This window comes from Nyctereutes procyonoides, unplaced genomic scaffold (genome assembly GCF_905146905.1).
Source record: "Nyctereutes procyonoides isolate TBG_1078 unplaced genomic scaffold, NYPRO_anot_genome, whole genome shotgun sequence".
NCBI lineage: Eukaryota > Metazoa > Chordata > Mammalia > Carnivora > Canidae > Nyctereutes > Nyctereutes procyonoides.
In genome coordinates this window covers 17,875,769-17,900,230 of record NW_026575082.1, presented here as the reverse complement: position 1 = coordinate 17,900,230, position 24,462 = coordinate 17,875,769, and the positions used below count along the sequence as shown (strand labels likewise).

The following is a 24,462-nucleotide window of genomic DNA, read 5'->3' as shown; positions in this document are numbered from 1 at the left end:
TTTAAAATACATTTTAGATATATGCGTACGGATCAATTTCACCAATTTTATTAGAATTTAAGACACAATTCTTTAGGATTTAAAAAAACTTGGCTCATCTTTCAATAAATGAAATTGCAGTTGGTTTACATTTCAGTATCTGTAAACCTGTAAATTGGAATTTGCATGTGAGTGTCAAATTATAAACGAACAAGTTAAGAACCTCGCCACAGCTCTTTGGGGTATTAGAGGCAATTCTGTTGGGCCCTTCCACTATGACATCTGGTTTCCCCTTGAAGGTCCTACTGTTTCCCCCCCAATGCCCAAGTGCCCACACAGGCTTGACTCCACTCCAGGGGGAGCTGGGGCCATTGCTCTATCAGATATGCACCCTGACCCCCACATTCTTTTTTTTTTTTTTAAGATTTTATTTATTTATTCATGAGAAACACAGAAAGAGAGAAAGGCAGAGACACAGGCAGAGGGAGAAGCAGGCTCCATGTAAGAAGCCCGACGTGGGACTCGATCCCCGATCTCCAGGATCACGCCCTGAGCCAAAGGCAGACGCTCCACTGCTGAGCCACCCAGGCATCCCTGACCCCTACATTCAAGGCCACTCAGAGCTACTCTTTACCAGTGAGTTAGCCAGGTTGTGAGCTATTGCCAGAGTTGTGCAGGCTGGCTGTGAATCTTACCACTCTCATTACAAAAATTCTGAGTGATTTGTTGAAAGGTAACCTTCAGAACAGAATCCATTTGTTTGGAAAGGAAACAAAGCCATCCAAACAGATTTATAGATTGACATAGTCTATATGCAAATTAGACACAGTAGAACTATGCCTATAAATCACCTTATTTTTCTCAGGGTTGACACAGAAGAAGTCTTTGTATTAGGCCCTCACACTATTTTTTTCTTTCTTTTTTAGTGAAGTAGAACTGATAGAAAATCTCCTACAGCTTCAGGTGTACATCATAGTGATTTGGCATTTTCTTAGTCACTATTTTTAGCACTTGACTTTGTGGTTCTGCCTCTAGGCACTTGCTCAAAAAACCACTCATTACTGCTCCGTGAGTTGTCCTGCTGGTCACAGTTGTCAATGTTTATTTAACATTTGTTGAGCACTTTCTGTGTGTTGGAGGCTCTGTTGGACCAAAAAACAAAACTCAAACAACAACAACAACAACAACAAACTAACCAAATACCATTGGGACAGTCTCCTTGAGAAACTTCCAGTTCAGGACAGAACATGAGACACAGACACCAATAATTCTAATAAAAGTCCTATCATAATAAGAAAGAGGAAAGCAAAAATGCTCTGAAAGTGCAGTGAAGGGTGCGGTCACCTGAGCTGGAGAATCAGGAAAGGTGTCAAATGTTTGGGCAAAGTCCTGAACACACAAATCTGGGAACAGCAAAGGTGGGAGGCTCCAGGCTGAAGGAGCCATGCAAACAGCAGTGCTGGGGTGCCGGGCTGGCTCAGTGAGTTAAGCATCTGCCTTTGGCTCAAGTCAGGATTCCAGAGTCCTGGGATCAAGCCCCACATCAGGCTCCCTGCCCAGCGGGAGTCCCCTCGTCCCTCTCCCTCTGCCCCTACTCCCCCACTCCCACTTGTGTGCTCTTTCAAATAAATAACAAATAGAATATTATTAACAACAACAACAACAACAACACAAGAATGCTGATACCACAGGGCCCAGTGGGCAACCATGCTCAATCCAACGCAATCCGATTTGGCTATAGCCTCTGGGTCACCAGGAGGGGACCGAGTCTTGGGGAATGAAGAGAGACCCTTACAGCGAAATGGCTGGTGTGCTGACACCTGTAAGTTCGGAGCGGTTATCCCTAAGCATGTTTCTAGACATGGTTATCCACTCTGTCCTTGTAACTCAGTTACAAATTAAGGCAGGCACAGTACCTGCCATCCTTAATGACTTCACACGTCCTGTTATTGATTTCATTATCCATTTTATGGCGAGCCTTAGAAGAGAGAAGGAGAAAGGTTATTTTAATAATCTCAAAATAGAAGGTATTCACGCCACCACAGTGAGGAGACAGTTGCACGAGAAATCCTTACCACATCGTCCACCAGGTCCTTCATGGCCGTGATGCCCAGCACCACGAGCAAGGGAAACAGGGTGGTGTACCAAGCCAGGGTCGAGATTTGAGGGATTGCCTGGAAGACACACAAGGTAGACACGTGGGCCCAGGATCTACACGTTCCTGTGGATTCCAACCTCCACCATCAGCCAAGGCTACATCCCGCAGAGCCTGCAGGAAAGGCATCTGAGCCTCCAGCCGACCCCCTTCTTGCCTCCCTCTCTGGCTTCTGGCTTCCTGGAACAGACCCCAGAGGGGGGTTGCTCCTGAGATTTGTTTCATTGTGGCCTTAACTGGACACCGAGGAGGCTGAAAGAGAATAGCTCTAAACTTCTTGTGAAAACCATAATTCACAGGAGGGCGGGCAGTGTAGGCAGCTGGAGCAAGCAGCCCTTTACCTTTCAGGGGGCGTGCGTATGGCAGGCTCGCCACTGCTGGTGGCTCAGCCCGGGGTCTCGGAGGGTCTCAGGATGGAGGGGAGGGCAGCAGTAGGTAGTGAAAGCTAGTGATTGCACAGGGCATCTCTGGGGGTCCTCACTATTGATCCAGCCCAGAAAGAGGCTGGCCCCCTCAGGAAGCCTTGCCCCCCGCTCACCCCATTAAGATAGGCTTCAAGTTGGAATGAAATACTGGGATGTAAATTTAGTAAAGCTCTCTTGTGATCATCCTAAGGATCGTCAGGCCATATAATGTAGTGGTTAAAATGACAGGCCTTGCAGTGAAGCTCCTGGACCCAGATCCTGTCCCGCTCTCTCACTTAGGGCTTTGGGATTTTGAGCAAGTTCCGTACCTTACCAGGCCTCAGTTTCTCTGCAAAACAGAGGCTAGGACAGCCCTTCCATCACAGAGTACAAGAATTCAAGGAAATAACATGGCAAGCACATGGCCATCTAAGGTTATACCTATTATTCTAATTTAAATTGCTCTATCTTAAGAGGACTGGTGTTGGTTGGGAGAGAGAAAGATCATTTGCCACATTTTTATTATTTATTTTATTTTATTTTATTTTATTTTATTTTATTTTATTTTCACCTTCCATTTTTAGTGTTCGTGTGTACACAGGCCTGTTTCAAAGGTCCCTCTTGATAAGAGGACCATCCTATACTATCAAGCCAGTGGATTTCATATTCTACTAAATCTGTTCGGTATCCATGTCTCCCTCACACTTCCTCTCACTCCCTGCATCTCCGACCCCCACCTGGACACACCCAGGCTCCTAGCTTCACGAAGCCTTCCTGAGGAAATCCCAGCAGATGAGACTGTTTTCCAAATCCAATGCTTGATGCAAAGAATCTGATAAAACCAAGTGGCTATGCTATCCTTCGTAGCCTGCACATCAGGTGCTAAAGGCTGATACTCTGGTACCCAGAGGGTGTAGAGTTCCTTTGATTATAACAGCAGTTTCTAGAAAGGTGAAATTAACACTCTCTAGATAAGTGAATCCTTTGCCACGATTGAGAAAAAGACTCAGGAAAAGACTAGGCCTTTTGCCCACAAAAAAACCAGTTCTCAAAAATAATTAATCGAGGAACTACGAACAAAATATTAATACAAATAAGTAACATTCTTGAAATCAAGCATCTGAATAAAAAACCAAGGGCAAGCACACACATAAAAAATAGAACTTTAAGGAACAAATAATTCTAAAGTGAAGGTTTTAATTGTATTCATTTCAGGGAAACCAGTTCTAACATTCACACCAGGATGAAGTAGAATTTTTAAAAAATATAGAATTTAACTATTTCCGTTTGCTTCCTTGCCCTGTTCGTTTAACACCATGGAGCTGGTTCTGTACGAGGCATTATTCCCTTACATGCAGAACCCTGAGGTTAATATAACAACTTTCAAGATTACACATGTCCACAACTTCAATGTTACTGAGTCATCATAATTCAAAACAGATTTAAGATATCAAAGGGCATTACCTGTAAGATAAGGAGGATCAGGAAATAGAAATTGGCTGCTCTCTTAAACTGTTCAAACAAATTCATTGGTAGAAAGGAAAATGCATTATACTTGTATGTTTTAATTGCATTATTCTGTTGGAAAAAGAAAAAGCAAAGTCATTCTACGTGAGGTCACACATTTATCCCAGTGCATACACACCTGCAAAAATCCCTAAAGCCTGATGGCCTACAGTGACACAGGGACATTGGCCAGAAAGACACTGAGATTTCCTTTATGCTTTTAATTCTAACCAGGCCTCCATGACTCCTTAGAGGCTTAGGACAGAGACAGTAACAAGAACCAGACATTTTTCCTCAAAAGGCCTCTGTGGCAAATCTGGCTGTGACCCAGTGGATGCTGCTGGCAGATTCCTTGACTCCTCGGGGCCTCTTAGAAAATGGGGCAAAGAGAGATGTCAACACGGACCGCAAAGCGGGAAGAGGAGGATCCTTTTACTTAAAGAGGGATGGAGGCTGCTGTGTAAAGTGTTGCATTGTGTGCCCCCAAAGATATGGTCAAATCATAATCCCGGGGCCTAATCCCAGGACTGTCATCTTCTTTGGGAATGGGGTCTTTGCAGAGGTAACTGAGTTACAGTGAAGTCACACTGGATTAATAGGGGCCCTGGATCCAATGACTGCTGTTAGAAGAGGAGGACAACTGGACACAGACACAGAAACCTACAGGGACAAGGCCCTGTGAAGACATAGCCAGGGACTGGAGGGACGCGTCTACAAGCCAAGGAACACTAAGGACTGTCAGCAGCCTCCAGAAGCTGGGGGAGAAGCTTGGAACAGACCCGCCCTCAGGCCCTCCAGAAGGAACTAACCTTTCCGACACCTTGATTTTGGACTACTGGCCCCTAAAATGTAAGAGAATGAATTTCTGTTGGCTTAGACCAGCCCGTGTGCGGCTCTGCTATAGTTGTCCTAGCCAACTAAGAGATACATTATGACATGCAAGCACACACTTGACAGGGACCATTTCTCACACAATATTCTAAAGGATTTTTGAGGTAAAAATATCTTCAAAGTCTCTAAATCTATCATAGGCAGAGAAGGGGGAGAGAGGTATTAAGACTCCTTTCAAATTCTTTTTTTTGTTGTTGTTTAAGATTTTATTTATTTATTCACTAGAGACACACAGAGAGAGGCAGAGACACAGGCAGAGGGAGAAGCAGGCCCTGCAGGGAGCCCCATGCAGGACTCAATCCCGGGACCCCAGGATCATGCCCTGGGCCAAAGGCAGATGCTCAACCACTGGGCCACCCAGGCGTTCCCTCCTTTCAAATTCTTATCACTTTCAAACATAAGGCTTCTGTGACATTATTATAAATTCTTATATAAAACATTAAGAGAGCTCTGTGCATACATAGGGACAATTTCAATCTACGTAATTTTGTTTGGGTCTGTGTCAAGCCACCCCTACTCACCTTCATGAAAACTAATGTGATGAATAAAAACAATATTCTACAGAACTGACAATGATTATCAACGGCCCAGGCCAGGGATTATCTGGAACGTGGGGAGGGGGTCTCATGAAGCTGGTAAGCATAAAGGCTACCAGAAAAAACTGGCTTTTGCTAAAGATGATTTAGAAAATTAAAAGCAGGGCAGCCCGGGTGGCTCAGTGGCTTAGCGCCGCCTTCAGTCCAGGGCGTGATCCTGGAGACCCGGGATCAAGTCCCACATCAGGCTCCCTGCATGGTGCCTCCTTCTCCCTCTGCCTGTGTCTCTGCCTCTCTCTCTGTGTGTGTCTCTTATGAATAAATAAATTAAAAATCTTTAAAAGAAAAAAAGTTAAAAGCAACTTACCGCATACTTGCTCTCCTTAATACAAAAGAACTTAGTGTTCATAAAGTGAGGCTGTTCGTGGAAGCTTCGATCATTAGCTTTGACTTGCCACGTACAATCTTTTAAAAAAGAAAGAGAAAAAAGTCTGTCAAGCAGAAAATTAGCAATATATGGTATGGGGTGAATTGCATCCTTCCTGGGTTCATATGTTAAAGTCTGAACTCCCGCTCCGTGCCATGGAATATGATCTTATTTGGAAACCGGGTTCTTGCAGATGTGATCAAGTTAATGTGAGGTCATTAGAGTGGCCCCCAACCTAGTATGACTGATGACTTTCTAAAACAAAGTAAATTTGCACACAGATACGCATAATGGGAAGATGAGATGAAGTCATGGGGGAAACATGGCCACCTAGAAGCCAAGGGGTGAGGTCTGGAACAGACCCTTCCTTCCCTTACAGCCTCCATAGGAACCAACCTTGCCCACACATTTTTTTTTTAAAGATTTTATTTATTTATTTTAGAGAGGGAGAGAAAAAGAGAGAGCTTGAGTGGAGGGACAGAAAAGGAGGGAGAGGGAGAGAATCTCAAGCTGGCTCAGCACTAAGCACAGAGCCCAACAATGGGCTCGATCCCACAACCCTGAGATCATGACCTGAGCCAAAACCAAGGGTTGGACACTCAACCAACTGAGCCACCCAGGCACCCCCCTGCCTACACCTTGACTGCAGACTTCTAGGCTCCAGATCTGTGAGATAATAAGTTTCTGCTGTTGAAGCCACCCAGTTTGTGACACTTGGTTACAGCAGCCCTTGTCAACTCATGGACATGTCATAATTTGGCCAACTATTCACAGAACATGGGAGTTCTAAAAGAGTAATCCTTGGTTAAACAAGACCCAAGCAAAATGCCAGAGCCCAGGAAGGTCACAGCTAAATTAAATCAAATTATTGTTTTCAAACTCATCTACTTGGTTTGTAAAGTCTATAACCCATTAAATATTTAGTGAATGGGTAAATCAAAGAAAAAGGCCACCACCAGCTAATTTAGCACTTTTGGGTCCTGATCACAGATCAGCGCACACGGGCTTACCTCATGCACTTAACATCACGTCCGTAGCACTGAGTGGACTCGTTCATTCAATCGACATGTCCAAATTCCAGGGAACTTGAGAAAGTCCACAGCATCTCTACTGCTGGGGGGACCATTTCTCACGCAGTAGGTGCCTCATGAAACCCTTCTCCCTAGCCACCCCCGACAGCCCAGTACTAACTCTTTCTAACCTGATTCTCCTTGGGGTTCTTCTGTCCCATGATGTATAGCTCAATAGCTAACATTTGTTCAGTGTTTACTATGTATAAGGCCTCATGCCAAGTAATCCAGTTTCTCTGTCCACTTTGCTTTACTGACTGGGCCTTCTTTTGTGACCAGTGCTCCAAACCGTCCTGAGAAGTCTCCTCATGAGCCGATGTGGGAGGGTTGCTTATGAGCATAGGGTTGACCTTTCCATCAGGAAAGGTGGAAGCCAAGTATCAGGCCGTGCTTGGTTTTGTAACAGGAAGGCATAAGCATGCTGCTGCTATGAAGGCTCAAGACAAGGATATCATCGATTAGGAAGGAAAGTTCAGGAAGCACCTCTTTGGCATCAGGTTCTCCACAGACTTGTGTTTGCATGTGCACACCGGATGAACTTCCTTTGTAGGATTTACATGAATGGGTAAACCCGGTTTTGATAGGCCCCTCCCTCCCCTGCCACCTGGTAAGGGAGGGATATTAATAACTGATGGGACTCAACTATTTCTGGAGATGGGAACATATTAAAGAACATTTACAAGTAAAGAGTTCTGAAGTTATCCATCTTATACAATATCAAAATAAAGACATACTTTTGAAAATACTGTATTTCATTTTTTTAAATGATTCGTTTTCTAGACCTTTCCCTCATAGGAAGTACAGATAATACTGCAAAAGGGACAAGTGTGGACTAATGAAGAATGCAAATAACTAACCTTGTTACTTTTTAAAAAACCACAATCCTATTACTGAAAATTCCTCTTGCATCGTTTTGGCTGCCATTCATTGGGTCATCATAATGATTGTGCCATTACAAATAGAACTGCTCCTAGCCTCGTTCTAGCTGAGGTGCAATTGTATCAAATGGGAGAAATTAAATTAAATGGAACTATAAGACCACTCATAAGCACTGTTGCGATGTGCATTACCTGTTACACAATCAGAGTATACTGCACCCAATCAGAACATTTCCTTCCCACTCACATAGGAGGTCTAAATAAAAATAGGTTAAAAAGGATATCTTATAGGGTAATCTCAAATCCTTTCTATGTTATGGTCATTTGAAAATATATGTGCTTTTAATGGTTTACTTCAGCTCGCAGATGATTTGTGACACACCTCCTGCTACCAGTATTCCAGAACTTCACTGAGCTGCTGTTCTAAAATTCAAGAAGCCTGAGAAGGAAAATAGACAGGATTCCTCAAGAAACAAGAAACGGCCAAGGGGAAGGGATAAAAATATGAATCTCAGAAAAACTCAAGAGGAAAAAAATAAGCTGCCTGGTTAGTTCATGAGCTGGATTCTTTGGTCCCCACTGTGGCTCTTTTTTGTTTCAATTTTTTATTTAAATTCAATTTAGTTGGGGTGCATGGGTGGCTCAGTGGTTGCACATTGGCCATCGGCTCAGGGCGATCCTGGGGTCCTGGGATCAAGTCCCATATGGGGCTCCCAGGGGAAGCCTACTTCTCCCTCTGCCTGTGTCTCTGCCTCTCTCTCTGTGTGTGTCTCATGAGTAAATAAATAAAATCTTTTTTAAAAATTCAATTTAGTTACCATGCAGTGTATTATTAGTTTCAGGGGTAGAATTTAGTGATTCATCAGTTGCATACAACACCCAGTGCTCATTACATCACGTGCCCTCCTTAATGTCCATACCCAGTGACCCCATCCCTCCACCTCCTTCACCTCCAGGGACCCTCGGTTTGCTTGAAATTTCCCTCATAATTAAGTCTCCCAGCCAGTGGTTCCTCTGTCTGTCCCATGCTATATCTCATCCCCAGCCCATGTGGATGTAGATGCCTCCAACAGAAAGTGGTACCTGACCTCAAACAGGGGCAGGGAAGGGTCTACCAGAAATGACCTTGGTCTCTTAATTTTGCACTGTGATAACACAGTGGGGAGGCTGGAGAGAGTACCCAGTATGTCTTTATCCACAACATGCTGACCTTAACCACAGGAATTTTCTAGTTAATTTTAGAAATCTGATTGTAGTCAAATAATCAATAACCCCATTTCCAACAAGGTTCCTTGTTTGGCATAATTCAGACAAATCAGAGGCCAAACCAATTGATGTCCTCTGATTCTCCTCTAAGTGTTATGCTAATTGCTTGAGGAATTCAAGCAGAGACCATTAAAAAAAAAGTAAAAACAGTGTTCTGTGGTCGAATACATTTGCAAAACACAGCATACAGTACTGCATCCCTCTTTTGGACATTCAAAGGACTACTGGTATATTAAAGGCTCTGAGAAGAAATTTATTTAATTTTATTTAATTCAGGCCTTTCAAAATTAAGGTGACCACAGGCACATTTTTTTTTAAATCATGGAACACCTACTAACATGATTTGAGAAATGCTGTGCTAAAGCACATGCCTTTAGGATGGGCAGCAAAACAGCCCTTGGAAATACTTGCCTTTCTGATCAAACATTTACTAATTACTCACTTGGAACAGAAAACTTTACTAGACATTTGGACCAGTAGACTAATTTACAGAAAAAGAAGATCTCTTGTCCCATTTTCTAGAATGAAAATACTAAGAAAAGAGAAGAAGTAATAAATTTACCAGCAAAAAATGCAGATATGACCCTTTGGTAAAAAGCTATGAAGAAATCAACTAACAGCATTGCATAAAACCATCAGTGCATATGTCCAGATACGTATTTGACATCAGCCAGATATGGCCCCAAATCATCCCCAAATTTGGTAAATGTGTATTCAATACATCTAAACATTGCTACATGATGTTCAGAGTGCTCCCACTGTCACCCAAACCTTTGATCACTGCCATCTGGAAAAGAAAGTAAGCTTCCCCTGGCCCCTCTCATCCTTACAGCCGGTTCTGAATTCTTGCTGACAAACATGCCAACAACCAAACAGCTACACAGGTTGGTATGAACTACAACAATCCAGCAGAGCAAAAAGATCAAAAGTTGAACATCAAAAAGAAAAACCAACAAACCACAGAAGAGAGAAATGAGTAAAGGACACGAAGAGACATTTTATACAAAGGGAAGTTCAAATGGCTAAATATGTAAAACAATACTCAAGTTCTTAAAAAAAAGTGCAGTTCTTCGGGGAGATTATTTTTAGCATATAATGACGAAATACTGGCAAAGAGGAAAGATTCTGATGACACACTGGTTTGAAAAGAGAATGGAGAGTCAGGCCCTCTTAGATGGTCTCTGTGGATGGTAAAGAGTACATCTGTCCGATTTTAACACAAACACATGCACTAGCTGATGCGGCAATCCCACTTCTAGGAATTTGCCCCCCATGGATATATTCAGACACGGGAGAAATGACATGTCTCAGCGTTATGCAGTGCAGCCCTGTTATCAGGAAGATCAGAAACAACCCAAATGCCACCACAAGCAGCTGGTTAAACATCTACACAATAAGTCTATGCAGTCTGCAAAAAAGAATAAGGCAGCTGGGGCGTCTGGGTGGCTCAGTCGGTTAAGAGTCTGATTTCAGCTCAGGTCATGATCTCGGGGTCCAGGGATCCAGCCCTGCGTTGGGCTCCCTGCTCAGCGGGGAGTCTGTTTCTCCCTCTGCCTCTGCCCCTCCCCCTGTTCATGTTCTCTTTCATATAAACAAAAGAAGAAGAAAGAAGAAGAATAAGAATAAGGAAGAAGAAGAAGGAAGAAGGAAGAAGAAGAAGAAAGCAGCTGTCCGTGTACTCCTAAAGATCTCCAAACTACACTAAGGGGCCAAAGCAGGTGTTGTCGTTACTGTGCTTTCAGCAATGGGACACGCAGAAGTAATGCATAATAGGGATGCGTGCAAATTCACGTGCTGGCACAGGTTATGTTTATGAATCTGTAGGTATACAAGGATGTGCATTTGTAAGTATTCTTTTCACATATAAGTGTGTGTATATCTCCAGAAGGATGTTTGAAACACTGACATTAGTTTCTTTCTGGGAAAGGACACCGCACGGCTGAAGGACAAAGAGGGCAAGGAAGGAGACTTCATCTTCACTGCCCCTCCTAGAACTAGACCTATAGGCATGTATCACCTTCTAAAACAATATGCTTACAATTCAATTCCTTCCCTCTATAGGTTTACATATAAAGCCAATGTGTAAGTTGCTTGATTTTCTTACTGTCATTACACAATTCTATTTACTATTTTATTTTATTTTATTTTTAAAGATTTTATTTATTTATTCATGAGAGATAACAGAGAGAGAGAGAGAGGCAGAGAGAGAAGCAGGCTCCATGTAGGGAGCCTGACGTGGGACTTGATCCGGGGTCTCCAGGATCACGCCCAGGGCGAAAGACAGGCGCTTAACTGCTGAGCCACCCAGGGATTCCCATCTATTTACTATTTTAAAAAATATTTTTCTAGGGACGCCTGGGTGGCCCCTTTAACTATGTCTCTGCCCCTCTCTCTCTTTCTGTGTCTCTCACGAATAAATAAAATCTTTTTTTTATTTTTAAGATTTATTTATTCATTCATGATAGACAGAGAGAGAGAGAGAGAGAGAGAGAGAGAGAGAGGCAGAAACACAGGAGGAGGGAGAAGCAGGCTCCATGCCAGGAGTCCGATGTGGGACTTGATCCTGGAACTCCAGGATCGTGCCCTGGGCCAAAGGCAGGCACCAAACCGCTGAGCCACCCGGGGATCCTGAATAAATAAAATCTTAAAAAAAAATTTTTTTTTTTCTAAAGGCAGTGGGATTATGGGTGGAATAAATCAAGTGAGAACAACATAGGAAAAGACAGAAGTCTATGAGGTCATGGGTTCTGACGCCCAGCCAAGCCACAGGGCTTCAGGACAGGAGTGGCACGGAGGGATCGTAGTTTGCCCCAGTCACACTCACAGCAGGGAGCAGGATGGATTTGAAGGGAACACATCTGAGGCCAGAAGACCACTGCAGGCATCAAAGGGAGAGTAGATATGAGCCTGAGCCAGACCTAAGGGACTGAAAAGGGAGAGAAGCCAGATTCAAGAACTGAAGGACAACTGTCTGAATGTGGGCAAGAAAGAATGAGAAATCAAAAGGAAATCAAAATGAGAGAAAGGTGACCCCGGGATGCCAGCTTGGGTGACTGGGTGGACAGAGGTGCCATGGACGAGCTAGAGGATACAGAGGTAGAAGTCTAGCTGGGGGGACTGGTGAGCTGAAGATACCTCTAGAATGTGTGGGGGGAAGGACCATCCGAGAGCCACAGAAACAGATCTGGACTCCAGGTGGAAGTTGAGGGCAGAGAGATACAGATCACAAGGTGCTGGACGTGCAGATGTGGGTTGAAACCAGGAACGTGAATGAACCACGTAGGAAATGAGGTGGAGGAAACAGAGCTAAGAGTAGATATTTAGGTAGGAGGAATCCAGGAAAGAGACTACGAGGAGGAATCAGGAGAACTCGTGTTACAAAGTGAGAGCTCCATGAGCAACAGCAAGCAGAGCTGTGCCAGGTAAGCAGGGATAAAAGGTGCCCAGTGATTTGGTGATCAGAGTCCCGCTGGTAGCCTTCTAGAAATAAGAGAATTTTCTTCTGCATAAGAAACTAAAGGGGGGCTGGGCTTACTGGGGGGTGGTTTCAGGACAGAGAGCCTGAAGGAGGAGGAATAGAGGAAGAGAGCGGCGATGGCTGGGGTGCAGGAGGCTGGGGTGCAGGAGGCAGCTGGCCAGGCTCCTCGTCCCAGGTGAGGGGCGCAGAAGGATGAGTGAGGGTTTGCACAGCCTTGAGTGTCTCAGTGTGTGGAGACGAGGTGGCTGCAAGGGGCGCCCTCAGAGGAGCAGGGACAGTTTGAACAGCTCTCGAGAAGAGGAGAAAGGCACTAACTACGGGCAGGCAGGAGGTTGGCGTCAACAACCCATCACGTCCATCTGCCTGTTTGTGTGGCGTTGATAGCATTCAGCTCTGTTGCTCCCTCAGTCTACCCCATCGCCCTCCCCCCCCAAAAAAAAGAACTCAAAAATGGATAGAATGAAAGCAAAGCAAAAAGCCAAATGCTGCTGCTTGCTTATGAAAACACATACACACAACGTTGCCCCTTGTTCTTGGCACTTGCTACACAAAGTGTGGACAAGCTGCATCACCAAACACCCGGTTAGAAACACAGAATCCCAGCCCCATGGCACCAGAATGGCATCTTAACAAGATCCCAGGTGGATTCCTATGCACCTGGACTGTGAGACGAGTTGCTTCCAATGTTACTGGAATCCCCAAGAGGGGCTTTTATGGTCCCCCAATGCTCAGGGCTCCAGCTCCAGGGATTTCTACTTTAGTCTGGGTTGAGCCCAGTGAAGGTCCCAAGTGATCCTAATTTGCAGGCAAAGTTGCCGTCTACTGCTCAAGGGCAGCGTTTGCTCTCAGCCTTTTCCTGCCTCCAACCTGCCCGAGGGGGACAGCCCTCCCCAGAGCCCTCCCTTACCACTGAAGCAACACGGCCCAGGGTTTGAGCAAGGCAGGACTTCGGGTTTTGGACGGTCTTCAGAAATAAATGTCTCTCTCCCTCAGAGAACCATTATTCCCAGACCTCATGTGTGTGCTCATCACCTTGTTACCAGATTCTGACTGGCTGGTCTGGGAGGAGCCCAGGGCTCTGCATTTAATTAGCACCAGGTGAGGCTGGCTGAGAGACCTCACTCTGAGGAGCAGGTGCAGTAGGGGAGGAGTCAGACGATTGTCCTCACGTAAGGCTGAACCTGGTGGGATTCACCTTATTTTTTTAAAAGATTTATTTATTTGAGAGAGAGAGAGCACAAGCGCTAGGGGAGAGAAGCAGACTCCCCACTGAGCAGGGAACCCGACAGGGGCTCAATCCCAGAACCCCAAGATCATGAGCTGAAGTCTGACGCTTAATGGCCTGAGCCAACCAGGCGCCCCAGAATTCATTTTAAAATATGGATCGTCCCCCCTTGTCTCACTCTTAGACCTACCCTATCAGCATCTCCAAGGACTGAGCCCAGGCACCTATGGAGTTTAATAGCGCCCCACAAGATTCTCTTGGGACAGCAGGGTCCAGAAGCCCCAGTCGGTGCACGTGTCTTCCTAAGGAAACTTCGAGCATAAAAAACTGACTTTAGAGACTCAGGTTTCAAACTGGCACTGAGAAAAACCACCACCACGTAGGTCTCTATGACCAAGAGCTTCTTGCTGGACGTTCAGTCATAAATGACATTACTCAAAAGCAATTCTATAAACTGAGATAACACAGTCTCATCACCTCCTCCCCCATCACAACTCACTCAGCCAGAAACACCCCCACACGCTGTTCAGTTTACAAGCTGACAGCACCTGGGGTATGCATAAAGCTCAAGTGGTAGAAGGCAGTCCACAGCTTCCTAGACACAAAAAGTAAGTAGCCACAAAGTGGAATTTCCACATGGGGTATGTGTCAAAAAGTCAAAATCCACTCGAGTGGAAACTACAGCTCCCCAGCATGTTTCATGGATTTCCTAGGACTTACATATCTCAATGAGCTAATCTGTTTTTTGACCCCAGGTAAAAATTAATTCATGGATGCTCTAGAAATCCACATCCTTAATTCCAGATTCTTCTTGGAAGATAGCACTTTCATCAGCTAGCCAGCTGACCTCGTTTTGTTGACGCCACACCCAATCCAAAATCACGCCGCACAAGGACAACTTCCTCCATATGTCCTTGATGAATCGAACATTCCATTTTGAACACTGCCAACTGTTGATCATTTCACCCCAGAACGGAATTTTGAACAACATAAGTCTGAGTTGGAGAAGAGTTTTAAAGAAATGCAGTTTGGGGGCACTTGGCTAGCTCAGTTGGTAGAACATGTGACTCTTGGATCTCAGGGTTATAAGTTCAAGACCCATGTTGGACCTAGAGCTTACTTTAAAAAAAAGAGAAAGAGAGAGAGAGAGAGAGACAAAGATAAATGACATTGGTGCCTCTGTGTGAATTGGCTCCAATTTCAAAGCTGTAGAAGCAGAATTAGTTCTCATACACAGTGGTCACATGTCTTTGCTAAGCTCAAGCGCAAGAAGGTATGAAACCAGGCAGGTGTGTGGGGGAGGAGCCCAGGTGCTGGGGGACAGCTGTGCCGTGTGGGAGGGTATGTGCCCTTATGGAAGGGGGGGGGGCGAGTACACACTGGAGAGACTCCTGCCCTAAAGCCATTACCTGTTGTCACCCTCTCTCTAAGAACATGCCACTTACATGGGTGCAGCAAAACCCAGAGGTCAACCAACGCCTCTCACCAGGATGGCAGCCTGGGGACTGCAGCTCAGTGCTAGCTATGACCTCGTTGTTAAGAATCTGAAATGCTACCATTTCCCAGCAACAAAGAAGAGGCTCTATTCCAGGTCATTTCTTACTATATATATTTTTTATTTTTATTTTTTTTCAACTGCCAGGTAGCCAGCAACACAAGTGGCTGTCCCACCGATACCCCTAACTAGTGAGGTTCAAAACAACAATCCTCTCTCTTCGACCTCCAAAGGTCAACCCTCTCTGCCCACCCCCCCACCCCCCCCCCGCCTTATATCATCCCTACAAAAGGCTCCATTATCCACGGAGGCAGAAAGCACTTTCCAAAGGTGGCTGCAAGAGTATCTCCCAACCTGCAATGTGACCTTCTTACTCCTCATCAACAAATGGCATCTAATTTCCCCTCCCTTGAATCAGCTTCAGTGACTCTCTTGTAACCAAGGGATGCTCAGCACAAGTGATGCTGCCTCAATTCTGTAGCCAGCTCCTGCTCTGATCTTGATCTTTTGGGATGCTAGTTCTTCAGACCCCACCCCACCCCGTAGGCCACTCCATGGCAGCCCAGTGCCATGCGGGCAGAAGCCCAAACCATGCAGAGATGCTTCCATCTATGGACCCAGTTGCGTCTTTGAGTTACCCTAAGGTGCCAGATATGAGTGAAGCAGCTTCCAGAGGATTCCAGGCCCTAGTGGTTTAAATCACCTCAGGTCTTCACAGCTGAGGGCCCAGACATCCTAGGGCAGAAACAAACCACTCCTGCCACGTCCTGTCTAAATTCCTGAGCCATCTGTGAACATGATGATGATTTTATGCCAATAAGTTGGAGAGGTTTTCATGCAGCAATAGATCCCTGGAATATCCACAGGGACGCCCAAGCCAGCAGTTACTTCTCTTGACCCTCAGATCTAATGGGATTTGTGAACGTCAACCCCCTGACATCGATCGTGATCTGTCGCCCTTCTCTCCATCCTGGCCATCATGCTTTAGCCCCTTACCGGTTTTTACTAGGATTGCTGTCTACTCCCTTCTCCCTTCTCTTGCCAACATGAGATTTCTCAAATAAACCCATGTACCGGGCATATTTATGGAGTGCCTTTTATGTGCTTTGCATGGGATGAACATGGCCCTGAGGCTCATGAAGCCGCCAGTCTAGTGGGAGTCACACTGTCACTCAAGGACATAATCCTAAGTGCCCTGAGGGGTATGAAGGAAAGCACAAGGTGCTCATCCAACAGGGCTCTGCTTCAGGCTGGGCTGGGGCACACAGAAGACTTGGCAACTCCACTGATGGCTGAAGGGTGAGAAGGAGCCCCCCACAGGGAAGGGGCTGCCCTAGGCATCGGGAAAGTCAGGGGCTGGGGCACCTGGGGGGCTCAGGTCATGATCCCGGGGTTCTGGATCAAACCCCACATCAGGCTCCCTGCTCAGCGGGGGGCCTGCTTCTCCCTCTCCCTCTGCCTGCAGCTCCCCCTGCTTCTTGTGTTCTCTCTCTGTCAAATAAATAAATAAAGTCTTTTTCTAAAAAAAAAAAAAAAAGGGAAGGTCGCAGGCTGGGGTGAGGGTGTGTGTGCACGAATCAGAAACTTAGGGTAGGACTCGGTGAAGGTGCACAGTGGCCAGACACCAGCGGCAGGCAGCCGGGAGAGGACAACAGAACCATGTTCCATGGGCCTGAGCAGCCAGGGGCGGAGCTGGAGCCCGATCCCAAGAGCAGGGAAGTCATCTTCCCCGACGAAGACTGGACGGGGAGGAGCAAGTGGCCACGGAACAGCCACGGGGGGAGGAGGCTCCTGCCCATCTCACGCTACTTTCGGCCTACACTGCTTTTGGGGCTCTCTGGGGCCTTCAGAAGCAGCCTGTTGCCCCACTCACCACCTAGGCTCCAAAACTGACTCGCCGTGCCCTGAAAGTGGGCTCAGCCTAGAGCACCCTGTTCCTGATTCCCCTCTCACACTCACTGAGCACTTGGCTCAGGTGTCCGCACCTCCAGGAAGCCTTCCTTGACCAGGGCAGGCCACCAGGGGCTCCCCTGACTCCCTATCCAGCCCTGCGCTGACCCCCTGATGCAACCCGCCGGCCACCGCGCCTGGTGCCCTGACGCCCACGTGGCACACGACCCATTAGACGGAAGACGGGCAACAGAGAGCCAGTCACCCGGCCTCTGATCACTCTGTGGCAGCTGCCGGAAAGGGGGTGAGTTGGCCCAAGTGACCCCACAACAGCCGTGTTCCTTGGTCTCCCCAAGCCGCAGGCGGGCCGCCTTGCTCGTGGTCCCCGCTCCAGGACCCTCCCGCCCCTCTGCCCTCTCCCCCGGGGCTCCCTCCACCTCCCACCCGCAGCTCAAGCGTGCCAGCCCTCAGAGCAGGACACACAGGTCACCCATTACAAGACCGAGTCACCACGTGAGTGGGGCTCTTTGACTTGGCCCCTGTGGTTTTCCCGTGTGCATGCCTCAACTCTTCCAGAAATAGGAGCTCCCTGCTTCCTCTGTCTGGAGACATTTCTGCCCTGAGCTCCTGCGGGGGCGCTGAGCTACCTGAGGCCAGGTGCAACGCTTCACCTGAGAAGTCACTGGGGCCTGGGAAAGCAGGCGGGTGGCAGCGGCTTGAGTGACCAGAGGTCTACAAATGAAAAGGCTGAAGAGGGCTGTGTTCATGGGAAAGGCTTACAGGATGGCAGGGGCCGGGGTGACCCTAAATCACCCCAAGTTTCCTCGATCTGTGGGCACACTCATTGCTGGGAAAGCAAACTGTTCTGGATCCCATCCATCTCTCCAAACATTCATCGTATTTGGATTTGGGGACAGAAGGAGCTGTTTAAAAGAATGAGTCCACGGGTGCCTGGGTGGCTCAGCAGTTGAGCACCTGCCTTTGGCCCAGGGCATGATCCCAGGGTCCTGGGATTGAGTCCCACATCGGGTTCCCTGCCGGGAGCCTGCTTCTCCCTCTGCCTATGTCTCTGACTCTCTCTGTCTCTCATGAATAAATAAATAAATAAAATCTTTAAAAATAAATAAATAGATAGAGAGATATAGATAGATAAAAGAATGAGTCCACAGCTTCAGCCTGGGGGGTGTCCAGGAGAATCTGAGCATCCCTGAGTAGAGGGGTCAAGAAAGTGGTCCAGAAATGGAAAGATGAGAGGAGATGATGGGGAAGGGTGGACACTTTCAGTGTGATGTGAAAGACCTTAAGGGAGGAACTGGCTGGAGGGGGCTGAGGGTAAGAGCACTGACTGAGCACTTGCCCTGTGCCTGAACCTGATTGAAACCCTTTACATCTATTTTCCAATTTAATCTTCGCAAATACCCAATGAAGTAGGCACTGGTATTATGCCCATTTCCCAGGTGGGCACACTGAGGCATAGAGAGGGGCTGTCCTCCCTCCTCCCCAGCATATACCTGGTCCATGAGAGCCGCAGAGGTGCAGCAGGTGAGCAGGTTAAAGGGAGTCCGCTCGCCGAAGGAAGGCCCGGGAGAGAAGGCAGTATGAAGGGGGATGTAAATGTTGTCCAGAGGAAGGACAGACAGGAGGAGTGCTGGGACAAGAGGGCGTTGCCACGTGCCGAGCTGTTACAAAGGTCAGGCGCTCCGGGGAGATCAGGTTGGAGTGTGACAGCTGATAGCGCTTCATGCTCGGGGTGGAGGGGCACCTGGGGAGGGGACGAGCCCAGGGGACTGGGAGGGGGTGGTGCTCTAGGATTGCATTTCCAGAAGCTTGGCTATGAGAACAGGAGGCAGGGCACCAGCCCAGGGCAGGGGCAGGATTCCGATAAGAATGTGCTGCAGGCCACGGAGCCTGGGGAGGCGGAGAGGTGGTCCACAGGGTCCACAGGGCAGTGTGGCCGGGGAGGCAGGAGACGGCCTTCCCCTCTGTCCCCAGCTCGCAAGGAAGAGCCAGGGTGCACCCAGGAACCTCTCCCGAGCACTTATGTATTCCCAGGGACTTCACCTCGAGACGGGTCCAGAATTACCCAAGGAGTTGGCCAAGGGGACACCAGAATGGTGGGATGGAAAAAAAAAAAAGCAAATTAAAAAAACCCACAGCATTTTAGAGTCGAGGAGTTTTAGGAACCTATGGTTGAATAAAATTAAATTGCTTTCTTAAAGGCCTAAGCTTCTTGGATCCTTTTAAGCTAATGGACAACCTTAACCTCCAGGAAGTTCAAGGGGGCGCCTGGGTAGCTCGGTGGTTGAGCGTCTGCCTTTGGCTCAGGTCATGATCCCGGGGTCCTGGGATCGAGTCCCGCATTGGGCTCCCTGCATGGAGCCTGCTTCTCCCTCTGCCTGTGTCTCTGCCTCTCTCTCTCTGTGTCTCTCATGAATAAATAAGTAAATAACCAAAAAAAAAAAAAAAGAAGAAGAAGAAGAAGAAGAAGAAGAAGAAGAAGAAGAAGAAGAAGAAGAGATTCAAGAATTCTGAGTTTTCGGTCTCAGGGGCCACAGGTCTTGGTGCCCTGGAGCATCTGCCAAAAGCTGTGTTTCCCCGAATGCACTCTGGGAAATGATGCTCTCATGTACTCATCAGGACATGAGGGTTCAGCCCGTAGGAGGGGGAAACATTCCCATTTGTTTTTGCCAATCCTTGCTCAAAGCAAATGAAGGATTAAATTATTCAGTAGAATCTGCCGGATTCCCTCCTCTGTGGCACGTTCTAACAGCATCTACTAAGTTTACTGACGTTCTCCCAGCACACAGTTAAATAAAGGTCCTTCAGCTGAAAAGCACTCATGGTACGTTTCTCGAAACACTTGCTTAACTGACTTGGGCTGGGGCATCTTTAAAAAACCAACTTCATGCACTAAGATGATACTTTCAAAGAACTGATGGTGGTTCGTACACTTCTAGGCCTGCTCTGCTGTGATGGGCACTGGCCCCGGGCACTCCTCAGGCCAACAACACTTCACAGCCTAACTCATGCTCTGGTTGGTTGGTCTTTCTTTCTTTCTTTCTTTCTTTCTTTCTTTCTTTCTTTCTTCTTTCTTTCTTTCTTTTTTTTTTTAAGATTTTATTTATTTATTCATGAGAGACACACACACAGAGAGAGAGAGAGAAGCAGAGACTTAGGCAGAGAGAAAAGCAGGCTCCATGCAGGGAGCCTGACATGGGACTTGATCCCAGGTCTCCAGTATCATGCCCTGATCTGAAGTCAGGCACTTAACCGCTGAGCCATCCAGGCATCCCCATGTTCTGGTTTCTAAATAACTGAATTCTTTTTTTTTTTTTGTTTTTTAAAGATTTTATTCATTGATTCATGAGAGACACACACAGAGAGAGGCAGAGACACAGGCAGAGGGAGAAGCAGGCTCCATGCAGGGAGCCCAATGGGGGACTCGATCCCGGGACTCCAGGAACACGACCTGAGACGAAGGCAGATGCTCAACCACTGAGCCACCTGGGTGCCCTAAAGAACTGAATTCTTTGAAGAAAACTGTCCTTCACATAAAATGTCAAGACAGAGGATGGTTAAAATGAAGAGTCAGAATGACACAGTCTTAATTGGGGAAATGGCCAAGTGAGAATATGCAAAAAGAAATGAACAAGGGAGGAGGAGGGTGTGGAGGAAAAAAAGGGGGGGAGGGAGGACGAGGAGCAGATCTGCAGTGAGGCATGCAGGGCACAGCAGGAATGCAGGGGGAGAGGCTCAAGCACTTACTGAGTGTCCTCTGTGTGTCTGGGAAGGGCAGGTGGAGGTGTTAGAATAATAATATTTTCCAAAGTCACAGGCAAGGTCATTTGACAGGAATTTTAAGAAATAAGAACCCCCGGGCGGGGGTGGGGGGGGGTGGGTGGTGCCTGGCTGGCTCAGTCCACAGAGCGGGCAACTCTTGATCTTGGGGTCGTGTGTTTGAGCCTCAGGCTGGGTGTAGAGATTACTTAAAAATAAAATCTTAAAAAAAAGATGGGGGGACACCTGGATGGCTCAGTTGAGCATCTGCCTTCGGCTCAGGTCATGATCTCGGGGTCCTGGGATCAAGCCCTGTGTTGTGCTTCCTGCTTAGGAGGGAGAAGCAGACTCATGCTTACTCTCTGCTATCTTTCAAAAAAAAAAAAAATCTTTGAAGGAAAGAAAGAATGAATGAAGCACTTGACTCCCCAAAAACTATAACCCACGATTGGACATGACTATGAGGAGGCAAGATTGAGTCCGGGCTCCCTGGAGACCTCGATTCTAACTGTAAAAATCTATAAGGAAGATGACTTGCAAACTGAATGATCAGGAAAGGGCTCTGAGCACCAGGATGTGAGGGCGGACTGGAAAAAACCAGAGGTGAGAGTTTCCACCCTCTAGGTGCTTCCCCGACATTTCTGCAGGCACCCAACCCCAGGCCTGGGTTGTTCTGGACCGCGCATCTGATAGCGTGGCACCTGGCACCAACAGCTCAGTTCACCTTGAACCCCACTAAGCCGGCTCTCCGCCAACTCATCAGATACCCGCATAGGATAGCGATTCCGAGATTGTGCTAGCAAACTGAGAGGTTCAGTGGGGGAAAGAATGAGGAAGAAACATGGTATTCACCACTGGCCTAGTCAGCTGCAACTCCTTGGCTGACCTGTCAGGCTACCTCGGCTTGATCGCCCTTCGAGCAACATCCAGTCCGGACCTGTTATGCAGAGGCCACATTCCTGTCCAGATTGGCAGTGTTTCCATTTTAATTCAGCCCAATTATCATGATTTTAGTATCTCCTGCTTCCAGACAGAAAGCCCTAAGCTTAACACTCGATAGCTTGAAATTATGCCCAGAAATCCACAGCAAGTTCTGGTCATCCTAAATGTTGCATACAGAGAAACCGAGGATAGCAAACAGCGTACATGGGTCAACGGCCTGCCAGGTGTTGGAGCCCACTGCAGGCTGAGGCCCGTCTGGACACGTGCCCTCACCCAGGGAAAAGCTCCCCACACAGGAGAGCTGGAAAGCGACAGCCTCTGGCCCTAGCAGGAGGAATCATCCTCTAAGCAGCATTTCACACCTGTTGCTCTTCCTACAGGTGAAAACGGTTTGAAAAAGAAAAAAAATTAAAAAAAAAAAACAAAACAACCCTCACATCAACCAAGGAGCAGAAGCCAGGAGGAAAGATGAGGGAAGCAGGAAGTGACACAAGGTAAGCAGACTTTGGGGGGACTTGCGAGGACAGAGGGGTAGTGACAGGGACCTTGGAGAAGAATAACCAGAGGTTACTCTGCCCGAGGCTGTGGAGGCAGCATCCAGAGAGTAAGAAGCAATAATTTACTGGAAATATCTGTAAATGAGAAACTGAAGTTGGTTTGCTGGAATTTGAGGACCAGTGGAAGAAATATTTTCAAACTGAGATCTGGGGCCCAAGCAGGAAAGGATCGGCTCCCTGGGGGAGCAGGGAGCTACAGGAAAAGCCCACGTGTGCTTGCCAGGGTGGGAGAAGCAGCAGAAAACAAAACAAAAGCCACAGGGGAGAGAGCTTCGTGGGCCCCAATGACAGACTGGCTCGGGCTATTTTTAGCATTGAGAGCATGTGACGGAGTCCACGTGGCACACACGGTTGCTGTCTGGCCCCGGCCCCTGGTCCAGACACAGCTCGGAAGCCCCCCGATTCTGGGCAGGTGGCGCCGTCTGCTGCATGTATGACAGGCCCCTCATAGCAGGCGGAGCCCAAACCATCTCACGGTCACAAGTGGCTGAGCAAAAGACATGGTGACTCTAAGCATCCTGGGTGCAGCAACTAGCAAATTCCAAATCAGCAACAACCTAAATTTGCCAATTTGTCTAGACGTGCAACTCCCCACTTCCCATCCTCCGGGTGGACCTCGTCAGGTGGGTCAAGCAGCCCAGCAGGCTGAGGGCGACGAGCGACCAGTTCTCCCAGCCGCATCCTTGGAGAAGGGAGATGCCCCCTGGACCATCTAAGTGGACCGGCCATCCTGTGCACCTGTTGCCGCCGCCCCACGGGGACGGACCCGGACAGGACCCAGCAGCCAGCCCCAGGGAGGTTACCTTTCCGAGGTGGCTCCCGCTGCTCCTCTGCCTCTCTGTTGACTCGGTTCTGTTCTGGCTCAACTGCAGGGCCTTGGTCTTCCAGCTCGTCTTCTGTTTCATCATCACTGTAGGGAACCACCTCGTCATTGGGCTGAGAATCCTCCTCAAAGGTCGTCTCTGAGTCTCTTTCTGAATTCATGCTGCTGGCAAACTGGAGGCACCTGGCTTATAGTAAAGAGAAACCAGGGTGAATTATGACTCATGCCCAGTGTTTGGCTTAATTCTGTCTGCATCCTGTTACGATGCCCTTTTAACAGAACATCATCTCGCTCACAAGCAAATACGTCCCGAAAAGTGACCCAAAGGTTCAAATCATCACGCAAATATGAACAAAACCATTCATTAGTGATTAAATGCTTTGGTGAGAATTAACAACAACAAAAATGTAGCTGCAAACTCTTTCCTAAAAGCGTGTGCAAATTTAAGCTAGTATTTCAAATTGTGGGTCTCTACCCAGCAAAATAAATTTAACTCATAACCAACATTAAAGTAACATGAAACAGCCGAGAAAATATCAGCGTACAGCAGGCATCCCGAGAGTCAGAATTCCTTGCTGAAACCGTTTGACAAAACCAACACATATACACATTTATTTGCATTGTGGGTCTTAATGCAATTGCATCTCTCACTGTGGGTTGTTGGCAAAATTTGAGAAACACCGCCGTAGGATACCTGGTTTCTGCTAATGCTGATATTCTGAGACTTTACTCTGTGATACATTTTTTTTTTTAAGATTTATTTATTTATTCATGAGAGACACAGAGAGAGAGAGAGGCAGAGACACAGGCAGAGGGAGAAGCAGGCTCCATGCAGGGAGCCCGACGTGGGACTCAATCTCGGGACTCCAGGATCATGCCCTGGGCCGAAGGCAGGGGCCAAACTGCTGAGCCACCCAGGGATCCCCTCTGTGATACATTTTATTTTTTTATTTTTATTTTTTTAAAGATTTTTTTATTTGTTCATGAGAGACATACACAGAGAGGCAAAGACACAGGCAGAGGGAGAAGCAGGCTCCATGCAGGGAGCCTGATGTGGGACTCGATCCCAGGACCCCAGGATCACACCTTGGGCTGAAGGCAGGCTCTCAACTGCTGAGCCACCCAGGTGTCCCTGTGATACATTTTAAATATAAGTTTAGGTC

General features: G+C 47.3%; 1 protein-coding gene across 4 annotated transcripts in view; it reads right to left on the bottom strand.

Annotated features, from left to right (window-relative positions):
* LOC129514523 (phospholipid-transporting ATPase IC) overlaps positions 1-24,462 on the bottom strand; it is a 125,457-nt gene that overhangs the window by 40,081 nt on the left and 60,914 nt on the right. For 2 of the 4 annotated variants that reach the window (XM_055333142.1, XM_055333143.1), the window contains exons 2-6: positions 23,280-23,486; positions 5,839-5,936; positions 4,003-4,116; positions 2,055-2,153; positions 1,896-1,957 (exon numbers count right to left, since the gene is read on the bottom strand). In XM_055333142.1, coding sequence (XP_055189117.1) covers positions 1,896-1,957; positions 2,055-2,153; positions 4,003-4,116; positions 5,839-5,936; positions 23,280-23,460 — 554 coding nt within the window. In that variant the 5' untranslated portion in view covers positions 23,461-23,486. The remainder of the gene's footprint in view (positions 1-1,895; positions 1,958-2,054; positions 2,154-4,002; positions 4,117-5,838; positions 5,937-23,279; positions 23,487-24,462) is intronic. The other 2 variants (XM_055333140.1, XM_055333141.1) reach the window with 1 other exon arrangement.